The sequence below is a fragment of the Neopsephotus bourkii genome, unplaced genomic scaffold (genome assembly GCF_033783945.1).
Source record: "Neopsephotus bourkii isolate Nb327-2 ecotype Australia unplaced genomic scaffold, CSIRO-AGI_Nbou_v1 NB_71, whole genome shotgun sequence".
Taxonomy (NCBI): domain Eukaryota; kingdom Metazoa; phylum Chordata; class Aves; order Psittaciformes; family Psittacidae; genus Neopsephotus; species Neopsephotus bourkii.
Genome location: NW_026900588.1, coordinates 1,573,045 through 1,600,262, shown reverse-complemented (window position 1 = coordinate 1,600,262; position 27,218 = coordinate 1,573,045). Strand labels below are relative to the sequence as shown.

Genomic DNA, 27,218 nt, shown 5'->3' with positions numbered 1-27,218 from the left:
TTGCTCATAATCACTTAATGGCAAGTATTATGCTTTTAAGAAAAACATCCACATACAACTTCTACAAATCCTCAGGATTCACTGACTCCACTATTTTCCTTCCTTGGATACTGAACATAAAGTTGGACTGAAAATATAAATCTGATTTGCAGTGTATTAGTTTGAACCATATTCTAGACATATATAAATACGCTATTATTTTATTTACTTAATAAATTAATGTTTTCTAATTTTTAAATGTGACATCTTCCTATGGTGTTTGGAGATGTACTCGTCCAATAATGAGATGGTATGAAACTCTCCTACTTACAGTTTCTTTTATTGGAAGGAATAATTGCTCCTTTAAGTTCAAACACATTCATTTTTCATTGATTCAAGATTACTGAAGATTATTTAATTGCCAGGCATTCTCTCAGCTGGTGTACTGGAAACATGCTCTGAAGAACGGACATGAAACCTCTTTTTGTTCTTCAGTCTCTGCTTTACTGCCTGCTTTTACTTTCTAGGTTGGTTTAGATGGGTCTCATTACAGGAGGGGTTAAAAAAAAGACCAAGCAAGTGATTTGGAATCAAAAGCAAGATCTTTATTTCAGATACCTCTTAGTTTGAAGACTTTTAATCAGCAGAAGACTCCAGTTTTTACAAGTTCAGTAATTTCTCAACAATATACAGTTTTTTCCTCCATTAATAGACACTGTTCTGTTAAGAACTTTAAAAGGCTGGGGGAGTGAGGAAGCAAAAAGACACAGGAGGAGAAAGAAACAAACCAACCTTTTACTTTTTACTTGAGATACAGTGCTGAGAGAGAAGAGAGATTCCGTTGGGTAATCGTGTCCTCATTGTGTGACTTTTAATTTGTGCAGACATTTTTCTTAGGGAAGAGTAGGACCTTTTCCTTAGCCTGGTAAGAAATTGGGAGGCTCTGGAATAGCCAGAGATTAGTTCTGTGTTTCTCTGTTAATGTGCAAAGCCTTGCCTGTAAACATCAGAGGCAAATATCATAACTCTGTACCTAATGCAGTGACTAGTAGCTCATAGTATTGGGTACTTTTTGAGGCACTTTGTGTAAATCGTGTAGTCAGTAATGCTAATTTTTCTGTGATTAAATCATAACTTGAAGTGGCTACAAAGATGTAAACATTTGTTTACTGGCAGTTTTCACAGCAAGCTGCTGGATAGGTGCTTATTTTTAGGACTGAAGAAAAGACTTTATGACAAAATCAGCATTATCTGTGTGTGCTATATTAGGGAAAATGCGTGCTATGTCAAAGGGAAAACACAAGTCAGTTGTACTTGGTGCTACAGGGTATCTGTGCTAACAAAATACATTGGAAAAGACTAACTTAATATTGATCATTTCCTGTTTAGTGGAAAGATCAGTGACTGTAGGGATCTGGTTAGAGTAGGTGTTTGGATTTTTTTAAGGAAAGCAAACCCAAACCCCATACACCTCAATTTCTATTTATGTCCGTATTTTAACCTACCAAATAGTTCCAATTTTTGGTAATTTTGAAGTAAGAAAAATGAAAAACTCGTGAGTGTGGATGATGAAACATGCACTTTGTATTTTTAAAATTGTTTGCTGTAGAATATCATTTTTGCTAAAGCCATTTCACTTTCTTACGTGCAAGATGGGTAATGTTCAGACACAGGTTTGCTTTCAAACTACTGTTTGTCTTTAGTTTTACTCATAGCAGAAGGGAATTAATGCCACCAGATGTGAGCAAAGATGACAGAATAGGTAAAAGCTTAATCAGAATATAAATAATGTCAGTTCTGGAAAAAGATATGAACGTGTCAGTAATAATCATAGCCACTCTTAATACAAAATAACCAGCTATGTAGTTGTGCTGCTTATCTTGGATAAGTGAATTCTGGTAAAGTTGGGGGTTTTTATGAATGATGATTTTTTTGTGTTTGTTCTTAACAGGAGCTCACCAGATGTTGTTGTTGGCAGTGTTTATAACACCTCTTAATGATATCTACTCTGACTTCTCAAAGTTTCTGGAGATGATAGAAACAACATTGGACATGGATAAGGTATGGGCTGGTGTGTGGGAGGGGGTTTACTTAGCAATTAAAGTTTCTTATTGAACTTTGCCATCTGCTCTACACACTCTAAATTTAATTGATCATCTATATTAAGTAGTTAGTGGTAGCTTAGCTGTGGAATATATGAAGACTTATTAGTATAGCAGTTGAATATCAAGAGGATATTCACCCACTGTCTGAAATTATCTATCCAGTATAAAAATGCTGCAGGTACGTGGATGCTGTGGACCTGAGTCTGGATTTTAAGAACCTCATCAGTATTACAAGTGGGGAATTTATTCTGGTACTTCTCTGCTTTTCATATTTTAAAAGTTACTGTGGTATGTCTCAAATCTGGAATATAACCAGAATGTTTATTACGTATTTCTCTGCTTCTGTAAAGTTCATTAGACTTGGTTCTATTTTGTGTGGGGTTAAGCCTTCATTACTAATGGACTGCCTCTCTGAAAAATGACTTGGGTATAAAGACTTCACTTTCCAGTGTAAAGACGTTTCTTATTAGAGAGAAAGCTGCTACAGTTATCTTAGCTTTGCAGCTACACTTGCTTATGAAATATTACTGGTGATAGAACTATGCTTGCAAGGGAAAGCTGGCATTTTTTCAGCAGAAAAATTGGCCAAAGAAAACTGGAAAGAACATTCTTGTTCCTTGAATCTGTAGTGGAAAGGAGAAGGGATGAGTATAAATGCTTTGTTATTGTTTAGTGCTGAACACTTAGGACACAGGCAAAATGAGGAACTGTTGATTAACTGCGTGAAACAGTTTGTGAGACTCGTTTTGAAATGTACATGCTTGGTTAGAAATACTCCTTTCTCTATGTAAAATCAGTCATTTTGGAAATTGTGGGAGACTTTAGGGTTGTTGCATCAAACTCAGCCGACTGGAAATACAAGAACTACCTAACCGTGTGTCAGGCATGGCAGTAAGGGCAAAGTGCTGAACTTCTGAAAACTGCAGTGGCTTTAAGACTTTGAATGTGTGTATTTTTCTGCAAAGGCAGAAGCACCACGTTTTACCTCTTTGTATTGTGCATGCATTCATCGGTTGCGTTTTATGGTTTAAGGACAGACTGTTTGATTGACACGTTGCTGTAATTTGTGATATATGCTAATGAAGAAATTTATAGCTTTGTACTAGTTACAGACCATCTGTTGATGCAGTTTGTGTGCCCTGGGACTCTGTTTTCTTTAAAGCTAACAGCTGTTCTAAGCCTTCACCCTTTATAGTCCAGCTCTTCAAATCTCTCTTCAGCTTGTTTTGTTGTCCTTCTAAACAAAATAACGAGTTATTTTTAATCAGGGCCCATAGATTCCAGCGTGTCAGATTTGGTTTTGTTTTTTGTTTTCCCCTTCAAGATATGGGAAAATGCTTATAGATAAGCCAGTGCTGGTTTTACTGGAAGAATACACCTTGTCCATATGAATGTTAAAGTTTTTAACATTGACTCGAAATTCCTCTTGTATTTTTAGGGAGTACAGACAAAATACCCAGCTCTATTCTGAGCGTGATTGGAAGACAGGTTGTTATAGCAACTAAATTATGTCAATAATCCATTCTGATATAAAAAAGAAACATCTAAGTTCAAAAAGTGTGGGATGTGGTTATTCATTTACCTAGCTGTAATAGAAGTTGAGAAACTGTCACTTCCTCTCCTGTCTTTTCACAGAATTGTAAGGTTCCTTTCAGAAACTAACTACCCCAACTCCCCCTCAAGTCAGGGCAACTTTGTTAGTGCTTTTGGTACGTAGTATTTTGGTTTGAGTATTGAGCACAGCTCTACTGAAGGACTTGTTTTTTCACATTAGCTAGCTCAACATAGAATTGTAGGATCAACTAGGTTGGAAAAGACCTTTAAGATCAAATCCATATAGTTTCAATGTCTGCAAATTATTTGCTGTCACCTCATTCCTTTGAGCACCCCTTGGAAATGTGACTCACTTGGGTCTTATTTCATGTAAGTAAACATACATAGGTATTAAAGTGTTGTTAGTGCTGTAATGCTGGTCTGCTGCTTACTACATTAGATATTTAAATATTTAAATATAATGACTGGAGTGTTGGAATGGAAGGTTACAGGCTCTTTAGAAATGACAGGCCTGGCAGACAGGGAGTGGGAGTTGCCCTTTATGTTAGGGATAGGCTGGAGTGTATGGAACTGTCTGGGGACAAGTGAGCAGTTAACAGAGAGCTTGTGGGTCAGGGTTAAAGGGAAAATAGCTGTGGGAGACATTACTGTAGGGATATGTTATAGACCACCTGATCAAGGAGAACCTGCAGATGAAGTACTCTACAGACAGATAGGAAAAGCCTCACGCTCGCAGGCCCTTGTTCTCATGGGTGACTTCAACCACCCTGACATCTGTTGGAATGATGGTACATCCCAGCATAAGCAATTCAGGAGGTTCCTCAATTGTGTGGAAGACAACTTCCTTCTGCAAGTAATAGAGGAGCCGACAAGGAGAGGTGCCATGCTTGACCTCGTGCTCACCAACAGGGAAGGGCGCGTTGGAAATGCGATGCTCCAGGGCAGCCTTGGATGCAGCGATCATGAGGTGGTTGAATTTGAGATCCTCAGGACAGTGAGAAGAGTGTGCAGCAAGCTCACTGCCCTGGGCTTCAGGAGAGCAGACTTTGGCCTCTTCAGGAACCTGCTTAGTGAGGTTCCATGGGATATAGCCCTAGAGGGCAGGGTGGCCAAGACTCTTGGTTGATATTCAAGGATCACCTGCTACAAGCTCAGGAGTGTTGCATCCCAACCAGAAGGAAGTGCAGCAGGAGGGCCAGGAGACCTCCTTGGATGGATAAGGAGCTGCTGAGGAAACTCAAAGAGGAGGGGAAAAGAAGCTTATAAAAGGTAGATGTGAGGACAGGCGAAGCTGGGAAGTATGCAGAGACGTTGTCTGGGAAGCTAGGGACCAGCTTAGGAAAGCTAAGGCCCAGTTAGAATTAAACTTAGCTAGGGATATTAAGGATAACAGGAAGGGATTCTATAGGTATGTAGCGAATAAAAGACAGACTAGGGACAATGTGAGCCCTCTCCAGAAGCTATCAGGAGAACTGGCTACTCTGGGTTTACAGAAGGCTGAGGTTCTCAATGACTTCTTTGCCTCGGTCTTCACTGGCAAAGGCTCTGACCACACCACCCATGTCTTGGAAGACAGACACAGGGACTGTGAGAATCAAGACCCTAGGCCATCTTAAAAACCTGAATGTGCACAAGTCCATGGGTCCTGATGAAATCCACCTGTGGGTCCTGAAGGAGCTGGTAAATAAAGTTGCTAAGCCGCTGTCCATCATATTTGAGAAATCATGGCAGTCAGGTGAAGTTCCCGACGACTGGAAAAAGGGAAATATAGCCCCCATTTTCAAGAAGGGGAAAATGGATGATCCAGGGAATTACAGAGCAGTCAGTCTCACCTCTGTGCCTGGCAAAATCTTGGAGCAGATTCTCCTGGAAGGCATGCTAAGGCACATGAAAAACAACAAGGTGCTTGGTGACAGCCAGCATGGCTTCACTAAGGGGAAATCCTGCCTGACCAGTTTGGTGGCATTCTATGATGTTTCAGCGATGCTTTGTACTTCTATATATTGTTGAAATATGATTATGATGAAGGGGTATTATTTTGGGAAGGTGAGAGGGGAATGAGTTGGGTTCACTGATACTTCCTCCCATTTTTCTGGTGAGGTCTATCCTTACTGTACCATAACTGATGGTAGATTGATTAGGTACAAAGCACGAAGAACTCGAATACAACATTCCTGTTAATGCTTGTCCTGACAGATTGTTGTTGGCTGTGTTCACACTGAGGGCTGCAGAAGAGAAAAGGAAAAGTTTGCTTTAAATGACTTACATAATTAGATCTGAGATACTGCTGTAGGAGGAGCACAGCTTGAGAAGAACGTTAGAGGATAAGATAGTTGTGGGTGCCTGATGGTTTTAGGTATTAATTAGTAGCACAAGTTTTTAATATTTTTAGTAAACCAGTTAGTTTACATTCCTAGCAGTTTAGCTGAACTTTTAATTTAGTTTTAAAAGGTTTTAGGAAAAAATTCATCCCCAAAAGGGCAGTCAGGCATTTGAACAGGCTGCCCAGGGTAGTACTGGAATTGCTGCCACTGGAAGTGTTCACAAACCATGTAAACAAGGCCCTCAGTGACATGGTTTAGCGGTGGCCTTGGCAGTGCTGGGCAATGGTTAGACTTGATGATCTTAAAGGTCTTTTCCAACCTCACATTTGGCTTTCACTCTGAGTGTAGTCAGGTGGATTTTCAGGCTGAGGTAATGGGATATAGGCTGCTGGATGTCCTGAAGACTTGGTGTCTTCACCTGGAAGAGCCACCAGGCACTTACCCTGGGCTGCAATGCCTGCTTTGCTGCAAAGTGGTTCTTGAGCTGCTGCAGTCCCTAACTCAGACTGTGAATGTGAATGGAAGCTGAAGTAATCTTAATCACCTGTCCTGAGACTTCACAGGAGTTTAGGATTTATTTCTTGCACACTAGAACACCTCTGGGTTCATTTGTCATCACAGGTCTATTGGAGCTGTAATGGACTTAGCAACAAGCACATGAAAACTACTCCATTCCCTATGACTGCTGGATGGAGCAGAGGGTGAGACAGTAATGCAGCTTGTTTGCACATTTATAAGCTTTAGTCACATATGGATCTTTAGTGGAAGTGGAGTGAAAGCTGGCCTGCAGTAAGGAGGTCCAGACAGGAGGTCATAAGTGCAAGGCATGGCTTCAGTTCTGGTCAGCCTTTCTGATGTGGCAGTATGGGTGAAGGCTGGGACTGACAATCAAAGTGGATGACCTGACAGAGTGTTATGGATCCTTGGGAATGTTACCTTCCTGTTCCGGAGATTATGGCATTTCTACACTTCTATTTCAGGCTCCACATAATTACTTGAAGATGTGAAAAAAGTTACCTTTCACTTGGCTGTCAGCCTTTGTTGTCTCATGAAGCCAGTTTAACAAGGGCTGGCATGTGTGGTGTTTGCATCCTAGCCTTTCTAGCTCCTGTTTGGTAGGATCTGCCCTACCAAACCATAAACAGTCTTTTCTCTATCATGGAATCATAGAATCATAGAATACTTAGGGTCAGAAAGGACCTTAAGATCACCTCACACTAAACCATATCACTCAAGGCTCTGTCCAACCTGGCCTTGAACAACTGCCAGGGATGGAGCATTCACAACTTCGCTGTGCAACCCATTCCAGTGCCTCACCACCCTTACAGTAAAGAATTTACTCCTTATATCCAATCTAAACTTCCCCTGTTTAAGTGTTAACCCATTACCCCTTGTCCTATCACTACAGTCCCTAATGAAGAGTCCCTCCGCAGCATCCCTATAGGCCCCCTTCAGATACTGGAAGGCTGCTATGAGGTCTCCACGCAGCCTTCTCTTCTCTGGGCTGAACAGCCCCAACTTTCTCAGCCTGTCTTCATATGGGAGGTGCTCCAGTCCGCTGATCATCCTCATGGCCTCCTCTGGACTTGTTCCAACAGATCCATGTCCTTTTTATGTTGAGGACACCAGAACTGCACACAGTACTCCCAAGTGAGGTCTCACGAGAGCAAAGGGGCAGGATCACCTCCTTCGACCTGCTGGTCACGCTCCTTTTGATGCAGCCCAGGATACGGTTGGCTTTCTGGGCTGCAGGCACACACTGAAGCTGGCTCATGTTCATTTTCTCATTGACCAGCACCTCCAAGTCCTTCTCTGCAGGGCTGCTCTGAATCTCTTCTCTAAAGAGAAGAGTATCCTGTTGTTAGTGTTCATTGCTGTTCTCTTAGCAGAATTATGAAGGGAATGGGAGAAGCAGGCCTATCAACAGGGGCTGTAGCAGGGAATGAATTTGTTCATACCCCTTTAACACTTCCAAGTTTCAAGATGGTCTTCTAAAATCTTATAATCCTTTATTTTGTGGAGTCCTCATCTCTGCTTAAGCAACTGGAGAACTTTGCTGCTTCAGTATGTTTGAGCACAGCACAACTGGAACTAAAGCATTGTAATGCCTTGCAGTGCTGGTAATTGCACAGAGGAGATAAGCACCAGTGGTTCAGTTTTCTATGATGCAGCTTCTGGGGAAGATAAATTATCTGTTGGGAGATGATAATGATCAGAATGAAGTAGCAATCCTTTAAAAATACAGTAAGCTATGTAGTTAAGCTGTGTAGTTTCTTTACATGATCATTTACTTGTCACCTTCATTCCAAATTCTAAAATGTATAAGCCCTGTGGCTTTCATTTCCAGATTGCATTCCCAGGTCTATGTTCCAAGCTGCTGCCAAACCTGGGAGACTTGAGTCTAATGCTTTTACACTTGCTCTGACACACTAAGATTTGAAGTGCTTCTTGTGCTTAGTAGAACAGGATGCATGTGGTGGTTCTTGCAGTTACAGTTCCTCTTACTCAGTGCTTTCTAGTGAGATACTTTTACTATCTGGGAAGGAGTAAAGGAATTGTGTGAACCTCCCTTTCCACTTCTCCTTTTGCTAACTTACACTTGTGGGTATAAGTGAAATTGTATGTAAACCACCTTTCAGTGCGTTTTGCAAGGTACTTGTAGTTGCTTTGTGTACGACTTTGCAGATGATTCCCAGTTAGGGGAAGCTTTGTAAGTGTTGTGTGTGTTTTGGGGTTTGGCTTGGTTTTTAAACTTAATTAGAATAAATAAATTACTAATATGAAAGCCAGTGCTTAGTTTCCATGTTGGACAACAGTGCTAGTATTTTGTTGGTTGTGAAACTTTGTATATTAAAAATGGAGTTTCTTTTATTGAGCAGTTGTTAAGTTGTGCATGTGAATTAAACCCGAGACCCGTAAGGTCATCAGGAACACACACCTGGCAGTGGAAGCTTGGGGAAAGGAGAGGAGGAAGATGAAACTTGCTTCATTTGTGCCTCTGAAAATGATTAGCTTGAAGGAAATGTATATGCTTTTCAATTCAACTGGGTTGAAATTGGGTGGAATTTTTGGTGGTGTTATGTAGGTTCCTTCTGTAACCTCTTGAGTGTGTTTTGGACAGGGATTAGTGTTTCAGAAACTTGTGTTTCCAAATACTTCTTGCTTTGAAACACCCCATACTTAATTAGCTGCATAAGTCCAGCCTACGTAAGCTTCATTTCCTCTGACTTCCCTTCTTTCTTGCCTACTGCTCAGCTATTTGTATGCAAATGAATATGTGGACAGCTCCGTTTCAAAGTAAAGGAATCAGTTAAAAGGGTATATTTAGCTTCTATGAAATATATTACTTGAGAAGACAAGTGTAAGAGATATATTTGTTTTACGATAATTGCTATCTGATTCAAGTACAAACAGCACTGTGTTACAAAATTCTATTTATAAAATAAATAGAGTAAATGGTAAATTCATTTCACAATATATGATCAGGGAGGTGATTCGGTTTTTTACTACCTATGTTCATAAATGTTTTTCCTTGTTATTTCTCCCTAGGTGGAGAATCATGAATTTCTTGTCAAGGCTTCTTTTGATCCTAATTTGACAGAATTAAGAGAGAAGATGAATGAACTGGAAGAAAAAATGCAGTCCTTGTTAAAAAGTGCAGCAAAAGAACTAGGTAGGGTATGAGACTGCCTTTGATTTTTACCTCTTCTGTAAAATGTTTTAAGATCAAATGATGAAATGAAAACTGGTACAGAGGAGTTAAGGGATGTTTATATTATTATTAATGTGGGGTGACTTTTATTTGTCACAGTAGAATCTGTTGAAAACTGAGTGATTTTTGGTTTAAAATTTGGTCTTTTATTTTTTTTGTTCTTAAGGATGGCATTCCAGGATATTTCAGAAATTATCACTTATGTTGCAAGCTGCTGGCAGAATTAATTTTGTAAAACTCACCTAACTCTTGGTTATTCCTAGTTCTGTTTTGCATCCTTTTGAGGACATACATTGAAACTCATACAAACTGGGGATTGGTGAGCAGAAATAGTACAGGGTGCAGGGTTTTTGGATAATACAGTTTTCCTTTTTTCTTTACATCTAAAAGGTTTGGAAGCTGGCAAAAGCATCAAACTGGAGACAAATTCACAGTTTGGACATCACTTTCGAATAACGTGCAAGGAGGAAAAAGTTCTCCGTAACAATTCGAAATTTGAGATAGTTGATACGCAGAAGAATGGTGTGAAATTTACTAACAGGTATGAAATCATCTTGGTAGTTTTTCAGGCCTCTTGTGAAAGAAACGAAATTGTTCTTTTCTTTATAACTGTGCCAGTAAACTGGTTTCACTGAATGTTGACTGGCTGAATTTTCACCTTTTGAATTGGCTCACATGTTGACATACTGAGCAAGACTGGCATGAGGGAATAGTCATCATACAGTTTCCGTTAAAAGCTGCATTCCCTATTTGCTTTGCCAACTGTTAGCTATTTTTGGTCCTTTGACTTGGGCTAATTTCTCTGTTTTAGCTGCAGCTAGTAGCATAATTGCATTCACTGAGTGTTTATACAGACACTTTCACAAGCTGCAATAGAAAAACAGCTATTTATGTTTATAGCCAAATATGACATGCAGAAATTTTATTAGTAATTACCTTTTTTTTGTTGTTCCAAATCATGCTGTAATTTCTTGTATACCTATGTATTGGCCTTTCTGTGGCTCCCTAGATAAGCTGTTTAAAAATTTGAGTCTTCAGGCTAATTGCATTGATGCTGTTTCAGTGGCTTCTTGTCTGGACAAAAGATCTATATTCGCTGTTGAATTTTTAGCTCTTCTAGAGCATTTTAGAAGGAGCAAGGGCTACCTTGGTCATTAGATTCCTTCTACTTTGTTATTTTTACACAGGGCAAACAAGGTAGGAAATTGTACAGAGCAAATAAGGCATATGCAGAACAAGTTGCATATGCAGAATCAGGTAATAACTTAGGTTTAAGGTGATCTCTTGGGTTTAATTGGTCTAGCCCCTCATTCGGAGCAGAGCCACCTTGGAAACTGGATCCTATCTCAAAGTTAGATGAGGTACCTGGAGGCCTTCCCCAAGTGCTCATTGTCTAAGCATCCTTCACAGCCTGGTGGGGCACAAGTTTCAGTGCTGAACCACTCTTTGTAAAAACTTTTCTAATCAGTTCTAATGAGAACTTCCCTTGCAGAAGCTTGGTATTTTAGTATCTCATTCTTCTGCTGTGCATCTCCAAGAAGAGTCTGGTGCCTCTCCTTTCCAGGCTGATTTTGGATTCTCTCAGACTAGTTCCAAATTTTGTGGTGGCTATTTGCTCCAGGTTTGATGTCCCTCTGACACTGGGGAGACAAAACTGGGAATGGCACTTCAGATGTGGTCTCATGCTGAATAAAGGGGAAAAATCACTTTGTCAATTTGCTGGCTACGCTCTTGCTAGTGCAGCCAGCATAAGCTTGGTCTTCCCTCCCTCAGGGGCACACTGATGGGTCCTGTTCACCTTCTTGTCCACAGGGTCCTCCGACTCTTTGGGGAATAGCTGTTTTATAGCCTTTGGGACCCCAGTTTGTAATGTTTCATGGAGTTCCTTCATTACAAGAGCAGGGCTTTGCACTTGCCTGTGCTGAAATACTTACCCACTTATTTCTCTAATCTCTATATATCCCAATGAAAGGCAGCCCTGTCTTCCAGTGTGCTTACAGCTCCCTTTAGCATGGTATTGTTCATAACCTTGCTGAGAGTGCATTTGTGAGTGCATTCAGTCCTATCATTCTAACTGGACTTAGTTCCTGACAAGTTCCTCCTTGTTGCTCTTTAAGTCTCCTGCATGTGTTATATATGGAACGATAAAAATAGCAGCTATTACTATATTGTAGAGTATTTCAGACAAACCATGCTGCTGTTGCTTTATGTATAACAGTTCATGCTGGACTTAGTGAAGTGAGTAGAGAAGTGAGTTTATCGAGAGAGAGATTTTGATTGACAGACATATATGAGGAACACTGTCTATGAGGCAAAGCTGTTTTCAAGCCAGTGCTATTACTAATAGTGACTGTTTCTGGTAATCACTCACTCTGATTGTAATAAATCCTGTGCTTTGAAAAGTATGGCAAGCATATGGGTTCACACCAAGCAATATGTTGGTGTATTTAGCACCAACAGTTTAGCAATTTAGCACAAATTTATTTAAATGAACAAAGTGTAAACCTTAATTGCATTTTGTTTTAACATTTACTCAAAGGATATTCTCTCTGAAATTTAAAATGGCTTTTTTTTAATGGTTCTAAAAATGAATCTAAATATAATGATGAAGTTAGGTTTTTCTGTAACTGAGAAGGTGGTACTTAGAACTCCTGCTGTGTCATCTGTTACTTTCCCTTAGGGAAGAAGCCGATAGATCATTAATAAAACTGACATCTTTGTGCTTAGTTAAGTTCTAGCACCATCTGCAGAAGCAGCTATAATCATGAGGCTGTCTTCTGCTTACAGTGTGGGTCCGCTGCTTGCCTGTGTTTGAAGATGAGCTTGGTAAGAACTCAAGAGAATTAAAACTGTCTCTTGATTTCAGCTTACCTTATTTTGAAGGCTAGAACCTGTTCTTAGTGACAGTAGTTCATTGATAATTTTAGTAAATGAAAGAAATCAATGCTTTCAGCTCTGATAAACCTGTTGTAGGACTCTGGGCTAATTACACAGTTGCTTAGCAGCAATTTTCCTCTGCCAGTTCTATAATGTGCTACATCTTGTTGCAAAATGGCCAGAAATTCAGCTTTAAGAGCAAGTCCTTATGACATAGCATGTCTATAACAAACAACTGATAGAAGATTTTTCAGAATGATGTATTTGGAGATGCTCAAATTACTGGTTTGCCCTTGTGGGTGATCTTCAACATGGAATTAAACTGATACCCTGGTGTTGGATGAATCATAGATTAGTTGCTTTGTGTTCCTTGTACTGAACCTTGCTATTAAAAAGGTGAGGAAAACTGGTATTGACTCATAGATGAGGTGGCCAGAAGCTTGACATTGTAACAGAGAAGACAGAACGTCACAGCTTCTAAATATTGTGGTTTTGTTCACAGCAAACTGAGCTCCATCAATGATGAATATATAAAGAACAGAGAAGAGTATGAAGAGGCTCAGGATGCAATTGTTAAGGAAATCATTAACATTGCTTCAGGTGAATATATCAATGTTGATGTGTATCAGTGTCCAGAATGCTGAGAGGACTTACAGTTAATTTGTAGGCTCTCAATAGAGGAGAACTGTAACATTCCCCAAAGAATTAGTGTGAAAAATGGGGTTTGGCTTTTAGATGGTTGGTGAAAGTTTGAAATACATTGTCTTCTATGGTCAGCCCATTTCCTGATGTTGCTATAAATATGCCATGATAGGGTGTATGCAAGTGCTAATCCATAAAATGGATAAAAATATACTCATAAAGGCCACATCTATCCTCCTCCACCTACCACCCTGACTCTGGGCATCTCCACCCAAATGGTAGACTGAGTAGAAGGCAGAAGAGGTGAAAAAGACAGCAGAGAACTGAGGAAGTGGGACCCAAAGTCCCTGAAGGATGGTGAAGAACTAACACTGATAATGCAGTATAAGATCAAGGTAGTCATTGCTTATATGGTACAACAAAAGATTACTGTTTTCCTAATTTAATTTCCGTATATTTTGCTCTAAGATTGCCTACTTACAGGACACATTCTTTATAATCCTTCACCAAAAGGAGAAGAGACATTGGGGAATTTGGTCTGGAGGATTGCCAGAATTTACATATCGCCTCTCCCAAAGGCACTAGTTCCAGCAGAACAAATCTTAGCAGAACAAATCTAGATCTTTGAAATCTCTTCCAAGAGAGAAGTGGAAAGTGAAAGCACTAATGAATATTAAAGTAAGGGGAGATGTATTAAAGATTAAAAACCTCGTCTTTTTGTAAGATGATGTATTAATATATTTGAGTCTTTATTAAGCTGCAATGGAAGTCTTCATAAGCTTTGGCCTCTTGTCATGCTAAGGAATTTGCCAGTATATTGCAAAATCAGTAGCTTGTTAGATTTTTTTTTTTTTAATATCCTGTTAATTTTTAAGTGGGTTTTTTTGTATGTGGCATGCTAAGGCTTGTGTATTTATGTTGAAAGCAAAAAGCTAATTGGGTATTATATAACAGGATTAACTTCACTATATCCTCTATAAATACCTAGTATGTTTAATGAAGTCCTTTGCTGCTCTTTAAAGCTTCTGTGTTGTGCAGTCATAGGCTTAAAAATGTATATGTGTATTTAAAAATCATTTTTATTCCCCAGGTGAAGCTAATTTAATGGAAAAGACTGGATTGTGTCTATAATTCTCCAATTAAAGTGTCCAAGTCCTCTTAATGACCTATACCTAGCCAGTTCAAGAGACAGTGTTAGAACAGTAAATGTACTTTGTACAGAATAGGACTCTTTCTGCAGGTCATTGCTTGCCTCTTCTGACACATGCATTCCCTTTGCAGGTGTTAGATGGTTTACCTCTGTAGACTCCTGTCCATCATCCCTTTCACTGAAAAAACCCAAACACCAGCACTTAAGAACTGATAACTGGGGCTGCTGGGCCACCTAGACCAGTTGTCTGGTCTCATGGGAACTGTATCTTACCTCTCCATACCATCATTCACATCAGCGTGAAGGGTTGCTGTGTGTGAATTGTCAGTGCTGTCTCTCTATTGTCTTTGCTTACATGGGCATCAAAATACAGTGTATTATTGAGGAAGAAGACTTAGTGGATTTCCAGCCATCTTTCCATGTGAGCATTTTGCCCCCCCGTACTAAGATAAGCTATTTCCCATTGTCTAATGTTAAGGGAAAACAATCAGCATAGCCTCACCACTTCCTTTTTTTAGTCTGAAGAAGTACCCTTTGTAGTCAAAGCATGGAAACTTCAGGATTACATCTTAGCAGTCATCTTCTGGGAGAGACTATCTTGAACAAAATTGACTTTTAATGCAAATGAATTAATTTTATGGGCTCAATATAGGCTTTAAGGTATCTGTTGGCAGGAACAAAAATTCTAACTGTTCAATTGGTGTGTCTAATCAAAACCAGGTTATGCAGAACCAATACAGATGATGAATGATGTGATAGCCCAACTAGATGCAATTGTCAGTTTTGCTCATGTGTCAAATGGAGCACCAGTGCCATATGTCCGTCCTGTCATTCTGGAAAAGGGACAAGGAAGGATTGTGCTGAAAGGTGCCAGGCATCCTTGCATTGAAGTACAAGATGAGGTGGCCTTCATCCCCAATGATGTTACATTTGAGAAGGGGAAGCAGATGTTCCACATTATTACTGGTAAATGTTTCTGTTCTCTTTTTCATTTGTTATGTTATTTCCGATAATGATGTCTTTAAAAAAGGCAATCCAACAACAAGCAAACAAACCAACAATCCAATAGAACTGTGAAAACAATTTCTTTAATCAAAAAAGGGTGAGTAGCCAGCAAGTAAAGGTATAAGATTTAGCTTGGGAAATAAGGGAGGGTAGTTAAAGCTATTGTGTTGGATTATATTAAGAAAAGAAGCTGTCTACAATTTCTTGTGAAACATTTCCTTTGATAGTGGATATTCTTTTCTGTTTATACCTATACAGACCTATTTCTCATCTTCCAAACTAATAATCATGGAATTAGTTGTTATGATTGTTGTTATAGTGCACTGTTTGGAGAAAGTGATTGCTAATTTAGACATAGTCATTTGGGAAGAAGAGAGAAGCTGCTAGAAGAGTAGAAAGTAAGAAACCAGTTCTTCCTTAATGTGTGTATCTTTGCCTTAGTGAACATAACTCCACAAGATGGGCAACCTCAGGAGCTGGAGAACTTGAACCTACTTAAGTGATTTGGAAAATTCCACTAGGCATTTATTGTACTGTAGCCATGTAGACACCTTCTGTAGGCAAGATTTTAAGCAGCCTCTTTGTTAAGGTTTTCTTTGCTTCATATTTAAGTCAATTTTAAATGCAAAACATGTTTCAATGACTGTACCCTTTTCCCCCTATTCTCTAGTGTAATTAAGGTAATTTTTACCACACAGGAAAACATTTTTTAGTGTTTATAGATTTAATTGAATGTTAATTCCCATCCAGATGCCCTTGACATACCTTCTGAGTAGCAAAGACTGGAAATAAGAGAATGATTAATGAACTCTTCTCATACAGTCAAAAAGAAAAACTAAAAATCTGAATAAATGCATGGTAACATGCTTGTTTTTCTGGTCAGCAGAAGTGCGAGGTTGGATTTAATGATCGGTTTTCTGGAAAATACTTTTTATTTCATTTGTACTTCAGTTAAAATTAACTTATTAATATTTGCTTTTGCTGATTCAGAAACACTTTAGATTGTAATTTAAATCGCCCATTAGTTTGTACCTGACCTGTAATTAAGCTATTTCATTTTTACAGGCAAATTGTAATTGTTGTTTGAGGTGAAAGCAGATTATTTTCATGCTCTTAAGCAGCAATACTGATGACTTTCAACTTCAAGCTTATTAGTTTTAGGTATCGGCATGTGTGTTAAATGATTGCTTATACTTCTGAAAAGTCCCCAAACTTATGAAGGCCCCTAATGTTCTTTATTCATCTTTCCTTTGAAAAAGCAACATTCAGTAAGACATGCAAGCAAGCATTATTAGTAGTGGAGCTACTTGTTGCACCTGTTAGACAAGTCTGCTTCTCCTTCCTGGCAGACAGTAATAAGTTTAAATGTTCTTTGTTTTAATTTAGAGCTTGTTCTCCTTTTTAAAGAACTGCTGAATTGATGCTTAAATTCATTTGCAAAATTCCTTATTTAGGCCCGAACATGGGGGGAAAATCAACCTACATCCGACAGACAGGGGTGATTGTCCTCATGACCCAGATTGGGTGTTTTGTACCATGCGATTCTGCAGAGGTAACCATCGTGGACTGTATCCTGGCTCGGGTGGGAGCTGGAGACAGCCAGCTGAAAGGCGTGTCTACTTTCATGGCTGAAATGTTGGAAACTGCTTCAATCCTCAGGTAAGACCTGTGCTTACATGATTTTGTTGGTTGGGGTTAATGGGGAAAGGAGGTGCTCTAAGAAAGATGCATTTAAGGTTTCCTTTTATGTAGGATCTCTAGTGGAGGATCTCAAGTAATCTGCAGCAGGCTCTTAAGTTCTTGAAGTAGCCTTCTGTTTATTTCAGTGGTCATATAGAGCTGCTGCCAGGAGGCTGAAGTCTAAATGGGGCGAAGAGACTAGTTTGGAAAGACCTGTGAGACAGTATGTGCTTCATTCATATGTTGTTATGTAAATACAAAAGCTCTTTAGCCTCTTTTGTGCTATGGCTCTGTAACATAACTTGTAGTATTCCAATATCCAGAGTTCATGCTGTTCTCAAATGTTATAAAACGCTCTTGTGCTTCTAGGACAGCATCTGAAAACTCTCTGATAATCATTGATGAGCTGGGAAGAGGAACTTCTACCTACGATGGCTTTGGCTTAGCATGGGCTATTTCAGAATACATTGCTAGCAAAATCTGTGCTTTCTGTATGTTTGCTACACATTTTCATGAACTGACGGCTCTTGCTGATCAAGTGCCAACAGTAAATAACCTACATGTTACTGCTCTGACCAGTGACAACACGCTGACGATGCTTTATCGTGTCAAGGAAGGTAAGACTGTAAATGGTGAGCAGGGTAACTTAATTTCACCCTAAGAGAAGAAGATATCTTAATGTAAAAGAGAATTTTCATGTTTCACATCAGGCTTAGGGTTTAACAATAGATATATTCTTCTCTGTCCATAGACAATGTGTATGGCAGGAGCTCTGTCCTTGTGTGAACACAGCTGGTGATGTTGATTATTTAAGACTCCTAGGTTATTTCTGCCTCTCAAGTTAATGCTTTTGAGGTTGGACCCTTTTTGTTTCTTAAAGAGCAGAGAGAAGGGCTCTAAAAGGTTATTTTCTGTTTTCCAAAATCAGCCATTTTAACCTGCTGACAGAGGAAAGGCTTATGTTCCTTAAATTGGTCTTCTAAAAGAAATTAGTACAACTTTTATGTGCTGACAATTTTTAATAATGTCTATTTCATTGTAATAAGGTTTGATCATTGAAGAAAGATACCCAATTTATGCAGTAGCTGAATATAGGCAAAATCACATGTTTTTAGCAAATGGCATAATAGTAAAACAACAAGTAGCCTCTTTTGTTAGTGAAAGATAGGTCAGATGTATTTAAAATCCTCTAGTGGAGCCAGTTATTCCTTTTGGTAATAAATTAGATAAATTTTTAATTAAGCATAAACCCATTTAATGGCCATAAGGCCATTTTGTTGAGGTTGCCAACCTGTAGTCTAAGATTATGATTTAAAATGTGGGCAGAATACAATTACACTATGTTTTCGCTTTGGAATAGCTTTTAATTTCCTTTTCTGAGCTCCACAAGGGAGGAATGAAGCAGGTGACACTCAGAGTGATAGAACATAATTACTATAGAACACTGGCTGTACTGGATCTGATCAGCAACTTACCTTGTGGAATGATCTTGTCTCAAATAAGGAACAAGTATTTGAGGAATTAGGCTACTATCTTTACTGAAACAATTACTAAATATAATCCATCCTTATTAAGGCCAAGATGTTGAACTTCGTCTCATACCTCAAGTCATGGAAACTGATGTTTTCTTACGTTTTTAGTTTCAGGTTTAATCTTACATGTACAATTGCTATAATTCATTCCTCCTTTTAAAAGCTGTTTTGTCATGTTGACGCAATACCAAACACTTTCTTTCACTTGGTGAGTTCACAGTATCACAGTATGTTAGAGATTGGAAGGGACCTCAAAAGATCATCTAGTCCAATCCCCCTGCCAGAGCAGGAACACCTAGATAAGGTTACACAGGAACGTGTCCAGGCGGGTTTTGAATGTCTCCAAAGAAGGAGATTCCACAACCCCCCTGGGCAGCCTGTTCCAGTGTTCCGTCACCCTCACTGAGAAGAAGTTTCTTCTCAGGTTTAAGTGGAACCTCTTGTGTTCCAATTTGTACCCATTTCCCCTTGTCCTTTCATTGTTTGCCACTGAGTTCATCGTAATAGCTCAGCATTTCATGATCAGTGCATATTCTGTGTGTGTTATCCTGGAACTCTCCAATGTTTCCTGATTTCTTTAGCCAATTTGGGACTTGTCAGTTCATTTCTTCTGCCCATATATTGTTCTGAAATGAATGTCATACGGTGTCCAGTTATTAAATTCTACTATTATGCTTTTAAAGATAATTTTTATTATCTTCATAGGCTATCACCATACTATTAAGTGTCTTTAGATAATGAGTTTTTATTATATCATGGTCTGAGCCTCATTCAAGTGGTACTGTGCTAGTTTTACTCCCATGACATTACTAATTGACTGTTTCTTACTCATTTCTTCTGCTTTAAAATCTATGAAATTATTTCATTAGTTGCCCTTTGATTACTTGTATAACCACTTGTAATTGTGTATTCCCCTATGGCTATAGTCTTACTATTAGGTTTTGGGTACTTTTCTGTAAAGCTAGGAGGCTGCTCTGGACAAGGGGAGTCAAAGCATGACTTGGAAGCGCTGCTCTCCTCTGGCTTTACTGAGAGTCTACTTAAAGCTGGTTAGAATGTCTCCAGCTGCCACAGTCTTGTTTAATTCTTGTGTCCTTGAAATGGCCTTTGTTCTCCTTTTCTTCATGCATTTATTCTAGGCAGTGCCTTGGCTTCCGAATATTAGCCCAAAGTTCTGTGGCCCTGGTACCCAGCTTGTTCCAGTGGATAGGCAGAATCTGTGGTTCTTTTGTAGGTTGCTCTTTCCCATTTTTTCCAGCACATACTGAGTTCCTGACATCAAGTGATGGTTCAGAGCCCTGAGTGCCTTGCTGAAATCAATGCTTTAAATATGATTTAGTGTGGCCTGGGAACTGAAGACAAGTGTAGTCACAAATTGCTGCAAGCATGCATTGAAACTGAGTGTTTTCAGTGCAGTGAGAGATGCAGTACAGTATCTTCAAAAAAGCCATCTTCATTTAAGTGCCTTATTTTGAGTGCTTAGGTTGGGCATGGAAGTAATATACTCTAATTCTAAACTCTCTGCTTTCTAAATAGTTTGGAGTAGCAAACGTTACAATTAAACTGCCCCAGATAGTTGGGTGAATTCTTTCTTTAACACCTCCCATGTCCTCTTCTTTTTTTAATACATATATTCAACCAGTATTAACTCATCCATTCTGGTCCTAGTAAAAACTCTATAAGCCTGGTTTAATATTTTTCTTCTATCAATTTTGCTATTTTCAGTCATGCACATCTTTTCTTTCTACATGCAATGTCTTTCAACTCACTCTTACTTTCTTGGAAGTGCTGTTGAGCATAGAGGCACAGTAGTTTGTATCTACCTACTTAAACCTCTGCCAAATGAAATAGATAGATAGATAGATAGATAGATGCAACATTATGAAATCTTCATCTTAAAATACCTTGTCTCAAATTGGATGTCTTTCACTCAGGTCTTTGCATGTAGTGTTGTGCCCTTTCCCTTTTGGAAGGGTTATGTGTTTCAGGCAAGGATGTGTGGACAGCTCAGATACATCTGGCTTTTTGAAACAAGTGTTTCACGTCATTTGAAATGTCATGCATGTTATACAAGGAACTCTTATATAGTATTTTCATCCCTGTCTTCATGCTTCAAGAGTGTTGTAGGACAACTGGAAGAGGAGACACAAAAAGTACTGTTCTCTATGCCTCTGCTCAGGATTCTTTGAACAGGCACCTGAGTTTGTGTCTGGGGAGGTGTGTGTTTTTAATATAAAATCAATATGAGGTCCAATTTCTGCTTAAAAATGTTGATTTCCTTTAAGAACCCTGAGAGATCACAACGTTAATAAAACAGAAAAAGTCTAAATGCAAAATTTTCCTTCACCTGATCTTTAGATACTCAGTATTTAATAGATGATTAGTTAAGAATAATTTTATATGTGTTATTTGTACCTCCTTGCTGGAGACCAGAATTAAAAGGATGTGGTAATATTTCTGGGCGGCCAATCAGAATTATAGTAATGTAGATAAATGGAGTTGGCAGATTTGTATCAGAGGGCTTTTGATACTGAAGTGAAAATTTTTATGTAACTATGTATAATTGGTATAATTTGAGCAGTTATGAGAACTTCTCTTCCTCAACCAAATATTGTAAAGTGCATTAATTGAAGTAAGTGTGAAGTTAAAGTTGAAAGGTTTTGATATAATTAAAGATGACTCCTGGAGACGGAAGAATTAGGTGGTACTGATGCAAAGGAGGATGAGAATGACAGAGAATGCGGCATTTTACATGTGTGAATGTACATATAAAAATACTAAAACATAGAAAAATGAGAAATGTAGTTCATATAATTTTTAATATACTATTTTCTACAGGCTGTGCTGAAGTACTTTAGTAAAAAGCATTATTCTGTTTCATTCAGGTACTAGAGAGAAATTCTTTCTGCCTGAAGAGTTTTCCCTTTCTTGAATCACTTTTGGAGCTCTGCAATTACTGTTCGAAGAGAGCTTAATTAAATAAGACCATATTCTTTAGACTCTGTAGTCCAAAATTAAATCAGAAACTGTTGGGAGAACCAAACCATGCCATGCATTTAATTCTTCAGAACAGAGAGCTATTACAAGTTTGGTCGTATAATCTGTGCAGCCATATTGTCTCTTGTGAATTCTTTACTGTTGTGTTTTTTCCTCTGCATCCAGGTGTTTGTGACCAGAGTTTTGGAATACATGTAGCGGAGTTGGCAGCTTTCCCAAAGCATGTGATAGAGAGTGCAAGAGAGAAAGCATTGGAACTGGAGGAGTTTCAGAACATTGGCAAGGCCGGGGAATCTGAAGGAGAACCACCAGCCAAGAAATTCTGCAAAGAAAGAGAGGTTTGCTATCAGGAATGCTTTTTAAATTTGTTTAGCTGGAGTAGCCCAAGCAAAATAGTTTATTCTCTTCTCCCTTTGCTTTCTCTTAAAAGCAGCTTCGTTAGCAGGTAGTGTTAAAGGAAAACAGTAGCTTGCAAAAGGCCTTTTCAGAATAGCCTGTGTTGTCATCTTGCTGGCTTAAGAGTCCTCACAGTGACATCTGTTGCAGCCTCCTAGAAAATGCATGTGCTGCTTTATGACTTGTGTTGTTTAGTGCCAGTAGTCAGGTCCTCCTTGCTGCAGGCATATAAATCTGGTTAAAGATCTTAGCTCTGTGTCCCAGCAGTTGGCCTGAAACTTCAGCCTTGTAACTCATTTATCTCCACCGTCAGTGGTAGTCTTGGTAATGCTCCAGTATATGGAAGCCTTGAAGTGTTAGCCCATATCCAAAGCACTTTCTGCATTTAAAAAGCCTTTGCTTTAGGCAGAGGCTGTTACCTGTTACTTTATTTTCAGTTTTAGAGGTCTGCTGCATTTGTTCCTGGTTCAATAAGTGGATCTGATGTGGATGAGTGATCTCTGGTTTGTCCTATTTTTTAGTGCCAGGATGTTCCCCGTCCAAATACCTCAGTTGCTCCACTATTACCCTTCATTTGCTAGGTTGCTAGGTATCACGGTATAGTATTTTTTAGATTAGTGGATCTGGCTGTGTGGTCATAAATTGGTGTAAATTAATGTGGCAGACACTTCTGACAAATACAGCATCGCGGGTTTTTTCTTGAGTATTTCAGTAATACATAATATTTCATAAACCCTCTAGGCAATTGAATGGCATAGCTTTAGATGTTTCTGGCTTTGCTAACATCATGTTTAGAGGGAAAAGCGTGCTATTACATTTCCAAGTCCTTCGGAGATTTCTGCAGTGAAAGCATACTGCGTTAGTTTTAAATGATAAAACAAAACTTTGTCTTGGTGGTCTAAAATGCAGAGGATGGGGCAAAATTCTGTATTCTGGGCAAATTGTTTCTAATACAGGGATCCTGAATACTGTTCATTGAAATGTTTGTTCTTCCTGTTCAATTCAGATTGTTTAGAAGCTCCACTTTGCCTGTTTGTGTAAAAGCATATGCATGAAGCTTAATTATCATCTGTTCTCCTTGGTGACGGCCACTCTCCAGTTGCTTGGTTACAATTTGTTCTTGCATTTTGCATGTTGAAACATTGGTTTTGATCTACAGTTCCTCCAAAAAGTAACTAGTTTGTGGAATATGGCTATATTATTGCTAGCAATCCTCACCTAGTGCAGTTGCACACCGGAGTTAAATGTGGAATACCTATAGGAGGTATCACTGTATTTCTACTGATGAACTGATGCTTTTTGCTTGTGGATTGAAAGGGGAATAAACTCCTGATGCCAGTATAACTGGATTGTCCCCGTGTTGAGAACATGATTGGATGTGCAAGAATAACCATGGTTTTTGCCTACAAAAAAGTTTCTGGTGATGAATAAACTTGGTATCTTTAGAGAATTTGGAAAAATCATGCTTATAATCTGAGCATCGTATTTTCTTTTCCTTCTCTTTCCTCCATTTCAGGAAGGTGAAAAGATAATTCAGGATTTTCTTTGTGAAGTGAAAACATTGCCCCTGACAGATATGTCAGAAGAAGACATCAAAATCAAGCTGAAACAGCTGAGAAATGATGTGTTGGCAAAGAACAACGGTTTTGTGAATGCAATCATTTCCCGAACAAAAATTGCATCATGAAAGGTGTGAGAACAGGATACAGCTCTTGAAGCATGTTTTAAGTTGCAAGAACTCTCATTTTCTTGTCTTGTAGCTTTTATACTTTATGATACTTGTACTGATTTATGCAGGCTTCTTTTTTTTCCCCTTGGTTTGTAATTATTTTGTAAAAAATCCTGAGCACGTCCTGAGCCAGATTCCTGCTTTAGTTGGGATCACTGTGCCCTTTTAGAAGTTTTCAATAAAATGCTTTTTCAGTATTGAGAGAATTACTGAGTGTGCAACCAAAATGCATAATGCTTTATGAGGAAAGTGTTCTAGAAGTATAGCCATTGAGATGGCACATAACTAGCACAGCCTGGAAAAGGAACCATGCATACTCAAAATCTGTGTCCGGTACCAGGGTTCTTTTCTGTATGATGGAATTCATTAATTAAAGTTTTATTAATGCTATGCTAGTGCTCCATTACAAAAAAAACAATGTGATTTGTCATAAGTTCTTTTTGTATGTGCACTTGCATGGAGATTGGGGAGAGGAGTGATTTTTCTGTTTGCTCTGTGGATGGCAGTGGTCTGGTCAAATATACTACAGACCTGCTCTTCATGCCTGAGTGGTGACAACTCTTATGTATTTTGGTGAATTTGTAATATAACAAAGGTTGGGGTGAATTTAGTTTAACCGGAGCTTCTGAGTTGGTTATGGTGTAAGAGGTTTCTCTGTGAAGAAAGAGCACGTTCCCATGGCAGTGGGTTGGAACTAGATGGTCTTTTAAGGTCTCTTCAAACTATTCTGTGATTTTTATCGAATGGGCTTCTCACACTGAGACAGTTTGAAAGCATGCAGATACGAGTTTATATTCTCCTTGAAATTTAGCATTTTAAATTGTAGCTCACGAATGCTTTACCTATATTTAAAACTGTCAATGTTGAAAGATTAATGGGAAAAGGTGTTTATTGCATGAGATTTTAGGAATAAAATCAAGCTGAAGATGCTGTGCAAACTCTTGCTGTGTTCAGAGATTGCATCAGTGGGTGTGTGCTGGGGACAGCAGTGCTGCTGTTAAAGCTCTGCTGTAGGGATTGTATTGGGGATTAATGTGTTGCAGTGGTCTGCATTTAAACATTTAAGCTATAGTCATAAAAGATGTAGTGTCCAACTTGCTGTTGGGTAGCATTGGTTTGTCATTGGACTAGAACTTGGACATACTAGGTCTACTTGAGAGAAGAAAAAGGCTTGTTTGAAGGGTTTGGGTTCTGCATAACACTTTTCTGCTCTTTTAAATTAGAATGCATTCTGCTTGTAAAGACAAAAATAGACTTGCATTTACAAACAGCACAGTTGATGCATGTATTCAGTAGCTGTGTCTGAAAAAGTGTGTGAATGGAAAAATCTGTTACATAAAGTAATGAAAAATGTAGCTGGTTTTGCAAATTCAGTTGATTCAAACAAGCTATCAGAATTACACATAAAATAGACAATGAGAATCAATTTACAGCATTAAATCCTGCAGTGACACATAGTTTGTATTGGATCAAAGTGCTTTAACTGTTGCTAGAAAAAGGCAGTTCTTGTAAGGGACTGCAGTGCCTGATACTTAGAGATGCTTCCTACACGTGCTGAGATATCTGTGGTTCGATTAGAGATGCCCCTTGCCTGATTTCCTGTTCCTAACCATGGGAACAGGCATAAAACTGTCAGTGGTTTTCTCTTCCAGGAGCTTCTGTTTTCCCCTAGACACTGTATGAGTTCCCAGTGTCTACAACACTCTTAGCCAAGTTACGCCTCACTGAGCTGCCTCCTGCAAGAGGGACCATGACTTTGCTTTGAACCTGGTTGCCAGTTTCATTCAGTGGCTTAGTTTTTAGTCTTTGTGTCCACTATTTCCACTCTGGATGCAGCGTACTAGTGCAGCATGTCAGCAGTATGCTGAGGAAAGGCTGCTTTTGTTTTTTTGTGTTGCAGTTGGATGCTGATAAGGCTGCTCCTGTGTAACCAGATTTGCCATTCTGAGAGTGAGAGCACTACTCACGTGCATTGCTTGGGAGTGATGCAGCTGGTACCCTGACCGGACCAGCTTTGTGCAGCACTTCTTCCTCTATGCTTCAAAAAGGGTGTTACACACTTGCAACAGAAAGGATTCAGTTTCAATCATGCCTTTCAGCACTCACAAGAAAGAAAGAAAGGTAAAAGTTAATAGGGTTTTAAACCTTATCCTCTTCAACTGTTTTCTACACTACGCTTTCCCCCCTCACTGCAGCTGCTGGATATAGGCAAGAAAGGATCAGGCAGAGTTTAGTCTCCATATGTCAGTGCTGCTTGCAAACTGGGTTACAGGTTGTGTGATTTCATGTGAGCAGGAGGACGGCTATTTTTGCTAGTTCCAATTTAGCTTTTCCCTCAAAAAAGTACTTACGGGAGCAGTTCCAGAACTTGTCTGGATATTACAGAGCTGTACCAATTGGATGCAAAGGTTGTCAAAGCTTCAGAACAAAGTAATTTGCTGTCTGAGGAGTGGTGAGGCCACTTACTGTCAGCCTTGAATGGAGATGCTAGTTTCTCTTTATTCATTGACTTAAGAAGGCTTGGCACTGAATGCTTACTGCAGGGGTGGTGGTTTTAGTCTGTGCTGTTACTGTTCCCCTAGAAGGCGCTTTGTGAAGAAAACTGTATTAGATGGGGTGAAAGAAAAGAGCAGACATGATCAAACAGTGAAGGAATTATCTTCCTTTGATCACTTCTGTTCCACTGGAGCTGGGGTAGTTTTAGAAGCAGAAATGGCAGGACCATGACATAAAACAACCCCTTGCCTACTGACAGATGCACTGAAACTGGCTGGAGGAGACTTTAAAGCCTCAGAGAACTGGATACCTGCTCACAACCACGTTATTGGCCTGGGCTTTGTTGAACATAAAGACTTTGCACCAGCTCTCAGTGGATGTAGCTGTTCTGGGTTGATAACCACTCTGTAAGTGACTGGAAGTGCTCATGGTCTTAATTTTTCCAGATGTAGGGAAGCCTATGTGAGAGAGCTCATTGCTCTGCTGGAGTGGATGCTGCTTTTGCAGCTCAGCTGAGGCCTGGGACTGTCTGAGCAGTTTGATCTGTTTTAGCACAAGATTAGGATGATAGTTTAAACTGGTTTTCGTTGCATTTAATGAGTTTTCATATATAAAACCAGTATGTAGGCTGAAAGCTTTCTATGGCTAAAAAACAGTGTGACATTTGCCCTTATTATCCTGCAGTGTGACAGATCTGTTTGAAAAACCAAGGGGGAGTAGTTGGCTGCTCTGCATCCAAAGTAGCATGAGGTCATGCATTGAATGCTTCTGCATCTTTCTGACCTGGGAACAAGGAAAACAAGTGGCCAGAGGAGCCTGAAGCCTTAAAAAAAACACTGGGAGAGGTGCTGCCATCTCTGTAAGATGGCTGCAACCCTTGCAGGTAGAACTTGCCTCTTGATGCTGCCTGTTTGCTGAAAGAAAGCCTTGTTTGCAGTTGTATCTCCAATGTTCTTATTCCTCTCCTGTCCTAGCAGCCACCATTCCCAGCCTATTGCCTTGACTTTCCCTACTCCTGCCAGGTGCCTGCACTGCTTCTC

The 27,218-nt window shown here is 39.3% G+C and overlaps 1 protein-coding gene across 1 annotated transcript in view; it reads left to right on the top strand.

The window, feature by feature from the left end:
* MSH2 (mutS homolog 2) overlaps positions 1–23,879 on the top strand; it is a 49,854-nt gene extending 25,975 nt beyond the window's left edge. The window contains exons 8-16 of the mRNA XM_061354131.1: positions 1,931–2,040; positions 9,512–9,635; positions 10,065–10,215; positions 13,054–13,151; positions 15,064–15,309; positions 16,803–17,007; positions 17,398–17,645; positions 21,723–21,895; positions 23,470–23,879. Of these exons, the coding sequence (XP_061210115.1) occupies positions 1,931–2,040; positions 9,512–9,635; positions 10,065–10,215; positions 13,054–13,151; positions 15,064–15,309; positions 16,803–17,007; positions 17,398–17,645; positions 21,723–21,895; positions 23,470–23,640 (1,526 nt within the window). The 3' untranslated portion in view covers positions 23,641–23,879. The remainder of the gene's footprint in view (positions 1–1,930; positions 2,041–9,511; positions 9,636–10,064; positions 10,216–13,053; positions 13,152–15,063; positions 15,310–16,802; positions 17,008–17,397; positions 17,646–21,722; positions 21,896–23,469) is intronic.
* The last annotated feature ends 3,339 nt before the right edge of the window (positions 23,880–27,218 follow it).